The 8,161-nt window shown below is 42.9% G+C and overlaps 1 protein-coding gene across 1 annotated transcript in view; it reads right to left on the reverse strand.

Annotated features, from left to right (window-relative positions):
- The window catches only part of PDSS2 (decaprenyl diphosphate synthase subunit 2), a 117,443-nt gene extending 110,195 nt beyond the window's left edge, over nt 1-7,248 (reverse strand). Inside the window, exon 1 of the mRNA XM_074150787.1 lies at nt 7,019-7,248. Within this exon, the coding sequence (XP_074006888.1) occupies nt 7,019-7,248 (230 nt within the window). The remainder of the gene's footprint in view (nt 1-7,018) is intronic.
- Between the last annotated feature and the right edge of the window lie 913 nt (nt 7,249-8,161).

Here is an 8,161-nt window from a genome sequence, read left to right on the forward strand (position 1 = left end):
TTTTGCACATCCATACTGCAAATTTGCTACTTGATCCCACTTTGCTTACGGTGGCAAAATATTCAGCAAAACTGGGTATTGTACCATACAATTAAACACCCTTTGCATACATTCTTCCACACAAATACTATCAGTGAATGGCAAGACAAGAACTCAGCACCACTACAGCTGAAAACTAACTGTTTATTCACCAATTTAGCCTCTCCCAACTTTTGTAGTAAAGCCATGATCATGATGATGACTGCCTTTACTTCCTGAGCTAGGGTTTACTAATACAGTTTAAAAAAAAAATAAAAATTATTCTTTGAGAATAAAAGCACCAAACTTGAGTAGACAATTCTTTTACTCCTTTGGGATGTCTTCATCACTGTACTACAGTTTTCCCACTACAGAGGTGGCAAACAGGAGGGGCACTACAACTTAAGACTGTCAACTTACATACAATAGTATTCTGAGCAAGGTATGTCAGATTTTTTTGTCTTAGGTTCCCAATTGTTTAAAAATGTAATTTATTTTTTTAAAAAAAAAAAAAGGAAAGTTAAGGGCCCTTAAATGTGAACCTCAAGCCCAGATGTACAAATTCTGATACAACTCTCATATTCCTGCCGACATGTCTTCAAAAGAGCAGTAATAACTGACAGATATGAGCATTTAAGTATATTAATGTAATGTTGCTGGTGGAGAAAACTAATAAAAACATACACTGGCGAAACTTATGCAGGAAGAGAAACAAAAAACAAAATTTGGGAGAAATAACAAACAGCACACATCTATTCATTCCATTCCACCTTACTACAGCACAAAGGATGAGTGCGACCTACAAAAACACTGTCTCTTCCCCTAAGCTGTTACTTAACACAAGACAGTGTTAAGTAACAGCTAACTGAAAATCACAGCGAAAGCCACAGGTACAAGGAAGAACATGGAAGGAATCAGATACAGAAGGAAGTTTCAGTCCATATATTCAGAACCTACAACAGTTTAATTTCCTCCATGTCTTTTTACCTGCTAAGGTTAACTCTTCCGCTCTTTGTAAGTTCATTCAGCTAAAACACACAAGAAACTGACTTTTGGTGTCTAAGAATAGTTTACTTGATGGTGAGTATGATAACAGAAACCCTAGAAAGTACTAACATGTACAATCACAGTATCATAGAATGGTTAGGGTCAGAAGGGACCTGAAAGATCATCTAGTTCCAACCCCCCTGCCATGGGCAGGGACACCTTCTACTAGACCAGGTTGCTCAAAGCCCCATCCAACCTGGTCTGGAACACTTTGAGGCATACACAATTACCCTGGGCAACCTGTTCCAGTGTCTCACCACCCTCAGAGTAAAGAATTTTAGAGTAAAGAATTTTTTCCCAATATCTAATCTAAATCTACCCCTCTTTCCTTTTAAAAATAAGACACATAACATGATGAAGGTTTTTGAAGTTCCTACTCAAGTCGATCAAAATAGACTGAAAAATATTATTCACAAAATCTAATTTAGCTAAGAGAGACCAGCCTTTCTTGAGAGAGAGAAGTTTCTTGATGAGGTGAGTCAAAGCAAGAATTTAACTCTGGTGCTTCATCTGCAGCTCTCCTGAGAGCACCTCTGTTTCCATCAGCTATACAGAGTGCTTTGGGGAACAGTCTTCCCGGACAAAGGCAAACTTGCTATAACCACCAGTATTTCAGTATTTTTGCAAATAGCATCAGACATATCAAGCAGGTAAAATATTTCTACATTTCAGACATTACAACTAAGACTTTCTGCAGAGGTGCCCTGCGTGCTTTGGTGGCCTGTGCTTCCAGGAAGTCCAACAGATCTCTGCGGTAAACGTAGGAAATGACACAACTCCTGCCTCATTGCTAACCTCACAGGCATTCTGACCACAATTATAAAAATCACATCTCTCTACCACAAAAAAAATATTTTTACAAAGTGTTACAGCAGGCTGAAAAAATAATAAAATTTAGTGAATGCTAACATGTTTCAATTTCTGATCCAGCAACAGCAGGAGAGGGAATTTATGCCCCCAAGGTCCACTACAGATGGAGCAATTCAGTAAAACTTAAAAGACTGTAGTAAGCTCTAGTTTTAGAAGCTGTAAGTTGACCAGACGCTGCTTGTCACTTTGAGTATCCAGCTGCTGGTTGTTTTCAGAGAACGTTACCTCATTAGCCACTGCCAAGTAAATTGACACTTTCATTTTTCTAGCCCAGAAAAAAAAAATTAATTAACATTTGAAAGAAGTTGCTAAAAAGCAACTCATAATCAATCACAGCATGTACAATTATAAAAAAAAGTGATAGTTTTGAGGTCACCATTCTGTTAAGACAAACTAGAAATTGACCATAACAATTCCGTCAACATCAGGCTGGAAAAAAATCCCTAGGTCTGTGCTGAAATCAGTCACCCGCACAGGAGGGCAAGTGCACGCCACATCTGAAGTTACAAGATATGCGTTACTGAACTAAGCCATTTCCAGCTGACAGGAAAAACAAAACTACCAGGAAACCAATGCTATCAGACATTTTAACCAAAAAGCATACAATCTTGAAGCTACTCTGGATTGCATTTTATGTTCAGTGCTTAAAATGGCTAGAGATCTAAATGGAGCAGGCTGCAACAGCACAAAACCTGGTCTATTGAGCCTTTTTATTTCTGTAACAATCCAGGAAAACTATAACTAAGTCTACTTAAGCATTTATCACCAACAAACAATTCTGACAGAACTAAAATATAATCGTTCCTCCCATGTGCTAATGACAGAATGGCTAGAGCTAAACGGTATCCCATAATAATTTTACGTGTATGAAGTGTTCCATTTCATTTAGTGAGATTATAAAAGTGATGCATTGGCCATAACATTTACTGTTTACAATCTGCAGCAAGCTATACCCTTCTCAAGGGAGATTAAATAATCAAGAAAACGTTATTCACACTATGTATTTGAGAAAAGCAGACCGCTGTGCCAATTACAGATTCTTTCCTATATTAAGAAGGATGTGTGCTAGCCTAGAAAGGAGGGAGGGAGAGAAGAGAGAAGATTGAGATTTGTTTGATTCCCAGCTGAAAAGGAGGTCATACGTTCATGCATTGAAAAAGTTTTCCTTTAGTCCAACAAAGCCTGAAGAGAAAAAAAATTTAAAGGTTAGTTTTGAGTAGCTGCTGAAAACACTTCATTATAGGGAAAGAAAACTGAAAGCTCTGAAGAACCATACAGTGACTCACAGGACTACAAACAGAAAGATCCAGAAGTAGTCAGATTTCCAGAGTATCCATTAGTGGTAAGTATTTTAATGATAACATTTGTTTAAAGTATTCTTTATTAATATTGCTTATGCACCATTTTCCACTCAAAGATCACAGTGATTGATATAGGCTGTAATGAACGAAGTGTAACACCTTCAGAAAACAGATGCTATATTATTCATCTTACAGATAAGTAAATGCAAATATGAAAAATTAAGTGACTTGCCCTAGTCAGAGAGCCAAAAGCACAGCTGTGAATATAATCCAGATATCCCAGCTTCCAATGATCTGTTAACCACTAAACATTAGCCTTTCTAAAGTGAAATGTAACCTTTCCCTCACATTTCACCCTCTTTCTAGCAAGTCTGGCAAAGCTAGTACTGAGGATGTTCACTTCATGTGGCTGACTTTCAAGAAACCAAAAACCTAAAAAGAAAATTAAAAAAAAAAAAAAAAAAGATAAACTTGACTTTACCACAGGGATTACAGAACTCCAAATCCCTCAGTGTAGGGCTCAGTTACCCATCTCTGCCCTCCCAAGCGCAGAGTCAGCAATAGCTCACAGATTTAAAGCTGCTGGCCAGGCACAGGCTCGGTAGGAGGTATCAGGGTCGCACATCATCCCAGAAGAACACCTGCTGCAGCCCTGATTCATGGCAGGCACTTACACCCAGGAGCTGCCACTGCCGCATTCAAACGAGAGGAAGAAATGGATGGGATCATCGGAGCAACGTATACTGCCCCAACAGCTGTTCTTCCACATGTCCTGGCTCACGTGGACAGTTATCTTTAAGCTGCCTTCTTTAAGGTTCTCAGCACAGGCTACGCGTTGCAACAGCCTAGCGACCCAAAGCTCAGCAAAAGGTTAAAAATGCTCACCAGTACTCCTGTTACACTAACGGCTTTCAATGTGGCAGCAATTACATCTTATGCTGTCTTAGCTCAGAACCTATTCTGCACAGATAAAGTAGAAGGTTTCCTACCAATGCTTATGAAACCCCAATGGTCTAAGGAAGACTTCAAAGGCTAGCAAAGTGTTTGGACAGGAAGGGAAGGCAGACACAAAAACACTAATGACAAAATGCCACCGGTCAGAGAAGGTTAAAGAAGTTAAAGAGAATGAGTATCACTTAGAGATGACAGCAAGCAATCATAATTTGATTGCCACCACTTACAGCCTCAAAAATAAATTAGTAGAAACTTGAGAAACAGCACGTGCAATTAATCAATTTTACTACACAGATTTTTCAGATGTTTCCACAAATAGAAAAATCTCAAGTGCTAGAGTACTTAATAGACGTATACAGTATTTATGTACTCACAGTCTGAAAGACTAGAGTTGTGGAACATATCAATCACTTCAGTTTTTCAAAAAAATCACCAAAGAACATAATTTTAGATACCCATGCTTTAAAACATTTGCCTGAATACACAACAGGAAACCTATGCTATGTTATAAGCATGGGTAATGAGCCAGAGATTTAAAACATCTGTCTGGTATTGAATAATCAAGACCTGTTTCCTAAACTGCTACGGTAAGTCAGAGCATAGATCTCAGACCCATAACAAAAATCAATCTCCTTTACAGTCAAATTTATATACAACAGTCAAATTCAGAAAGAAATTATTAAGATAGAACAAGGTCAAAATTCACCTTATTGCAAAATCATACCATAAAACAAGGTGAGGTAGAATTTGCGCATTGCTACAGCTGTAATAAAGCTTGTCAGCAGGAAATTAACTCTTCTTATAATACAAAGGTCAAGGCCATTAGAAATGCACCTGCAACAAAACCTTTGGAAATACCAGCGAAGCAAATAAGAACATCCAAAATAAGGACACACAGTTTTGATTTTATGTGAGTAGATACTGACTTGTTTCCAGCAAGACACATCAGGTTAGTGGCATAGTCTGAAATATATATGAATTTAAAAAATGGATGGATTCAATGCTGTTGACCCTGTGCATGATCATACTCCTACTGGTGTTCCACAAGCCACAGGTTTACAGAGTTAAGCCTGAAGCAGCCCACTTAAAACAACAACAAAAAAAGCCTCATCACACATCACAGCTCCACCACAAAACCTCCAACCATGCCCCAAAATACCGTATTTAAACTTAATTCACAAATAAACCAGCAACTACTACACGTTGAACAAACTATCTAAAGCTAATGTTGAAGTCCCACTTCAGCCTTGGGGGTCTCTGATACCTCTGCGGCTGCAGTGGAAGCTTGAGAGCCCAAATACACTGCACTTCGGTCCTCCTATTCCCTGCATTCCATCAACCGACCTTAAAGTTGGATCCAAAGGCAGAAAAATATTTTCTTCTTGTCCCTCCTCTTAAAAAAGAAAAACCAAAATCTTTGCCAAGCTTACCATAATATCACAACCTGCATTTATAAACAATTCAACAAAACCCCCTCCACCAGCATTTTCTGAAATCAGGTATTTTCCATTTTTATTAACAAGTTGATTTTCTTCCAGAAAAGTCTACTTAAAGCCCATATCTAAATCCCCCTCCCTGAAAATAGTATTTCTTTTAAAAAGCTATGTTTGTCCCCTTTACTTCTTTTGTTCACTCAAGACAATTAGATTCAGAGACAGAAAGCCTAAAAAACAAATCTTGTTTTTATAACATTACACAACACTGCGGAGTTGCCAAGGACCACTACGCAGCTACAATTTTTATTCTTTAAAAGAAAAGCACAGCATTTGTTTTGAACAAATGCTAATTTTTGTTTTACACCTGTTCAAAAAATACCGTACATATTAAACTTGGGTTCTATTAACATTGCTCTACTTGTAGTCATAGCAAACACAGTTCAATCAAACAAAAACCACTAACTACCCCCCAAAAAACCCACCACCCAAAACCCCCTAAAGCTACAGCCTAATGCCATTGGAAAACTGCACTATACGTTTGTTGGTTTGGGGTTTTTTGTTAAGTCTCTGGCATTTTGTTGTTTAAAAAACCCACCACCAATCAGTTCTTGTTTTACACTCAAAGAAAACGCTGCCCAAAAATCCCAACTTTTACTTATTGGCAGAAATGCAAGCCTTCCACCAGTTTGCCTTAAAAAATCCAAAGAGTGGATAATCAACTTAGCAACCCTAAAAATCTCAACAACATACAAAAGCTCCCAGCTGGATATTCCAAAACAGAAAATGTTTTCTAAAGCTCTTAGTAACAAAACACACACTTCACAGCAGTGTCACTTTGAGCTTTTGAGTTAATTAATTCCTCCGCTTTTCCACTGGTTTCCTCACAATACAATCCTTAATATTAAAAAATATGTAACTGTCAGTGAGACGGCCATACTTCTTCCATGATCAAGGGAATTTTTTTTTTTTTGCATATTGCATGGGGAAGGAAACTCATTCATCACACGTGGCGTTACAACCAAGTAACTTCCGAATGACAGCAGATGACTGAAGGAAAACCTGTTGCGGCAACGAAATGAAGATCCTGGAGCAGAGAGCTGGCCACCTACACAAAACCTCACGGCTCACCGCAGGGTTTCCCTAGGGACACACCAGTTATGTCACCTCCACGGCTGCTCCGGGCCACCCCACCTGCCACGACCAAGGAGCCCACCCGCCCCATGAAGGGACACCGACCACCGCCAGCGACCCGAGCGCCAGCTCCCCACGACTAACGGAGCCCCAAAACTTCCCATAAGTTTTGACAAGCCTCCCGAGGGCTGCCGGCCGTTCCCACCCCGGAGGCCGGCGACGAGGCCCCAGCGCTCCGGGACCCCCCGGGCGGGCGCTTACCGGGCGGTGTCGAGCAGCGGGTGCTTGGTGCCCACCAGCTTGCGGACCTGCATGGCGATGTTGCTCAGCTCGTCGCTCAGCAGGCACCGCAGGCTCATGAAGGACGTCGGGTACCCCACGATCTTCTCGGCCTCCGACACCACTTGGCTCCAGGGCGGACCGACCGACACCAGCCCCCGCAGGCCGCCGGCGGCGCCGCGGCCCCCGCGCCGCAGCAGGGCACCCCACATTCCCCCTGGGCGCCGGCTTACTCGCCCCCCCCGGGGCCCCACAGACCAAGAAGGCCGCGGACGAGTCCTCCCTCCTCGCTCGCTGCCCCGCACCCCGCCGTCAGCGGCCGGCTCAACCTCGGGCGGCGGGACCGCACGGCAGCCGCCCTGCCTGCCCGCCTCCCCCTCGGCGGCGCGGCGGCGGCCGGAGCGGGCTCATTGTGCCCTGGGGGCAGCCATCTTGGGCGTCGCAAAACACGGCGAGCCGTAAAGCGAGGGCGGCAGGTCTCTCTCTTCCCCCGCCCACCCGGCTTCCTCGCCTGACGGCCGTGGCGGTACCGGAGTTGAGGGTCCATGGGCGAGGGAGGTGGGCTCCTGAGGGAGGGGTTCTGGTGTGTACTGGGTATGTTCCCCGCCCTCTCATCCCGCCGCTTTTTCTTCACCCTTAGCCCTTGTACTGGGCAAAGGGCTGCCGCCTAATCCTCTCCACGCTGCCCCCCAGAGCGGCGTGTATGGGCCGGCCTCCCCAGCCCGGCCATGGCAGAGGGTCCAGCTGGAGGGGGAGGGCTCCCCTGGCTGGGCCAGGTCTCTGGGCTGGCTGGGGATGCCCCACAGAAAGCGATACGCGCTGTCTGCTCCCAGTGGTGCGTACAGAGACCAACGGGGAAGAGAGTTCAAGTTCCCACATAAAGCACATAGTCTTTAGGTACACAGTCACGTTTTATATTTATTATTGCAGTGCTCTCTGCATGAGCATTCTTTTCCCGTAGTTGTTAGGGATGTGGCACCAGCAAGCCTTATTTACTGCATTCTCTGCTTTTCCTTGTAGGTTTGTTCCTGTGGTGCTTCTCTGTGATGCAGCTGAGGGGTTTATGAACAGCCCCTCTGTGAGCTGAAGAGGTACTTTCTACCAAGTGGTTAACATAAAAAGTGA

Source organism: Numenius arquata, chromosome 7, assembly GCF_964106895.1.
Source record: "Numenius arquata chromosome 7, bNumArq3.hap1.1, whole genome shotgun sequence".
Taxonomy (NCBI): Eukaryota; Metazoa; Chordata; class Aves; order Charadriiformes; family Scolopacidae; genus Numenius; species Numenius arquata.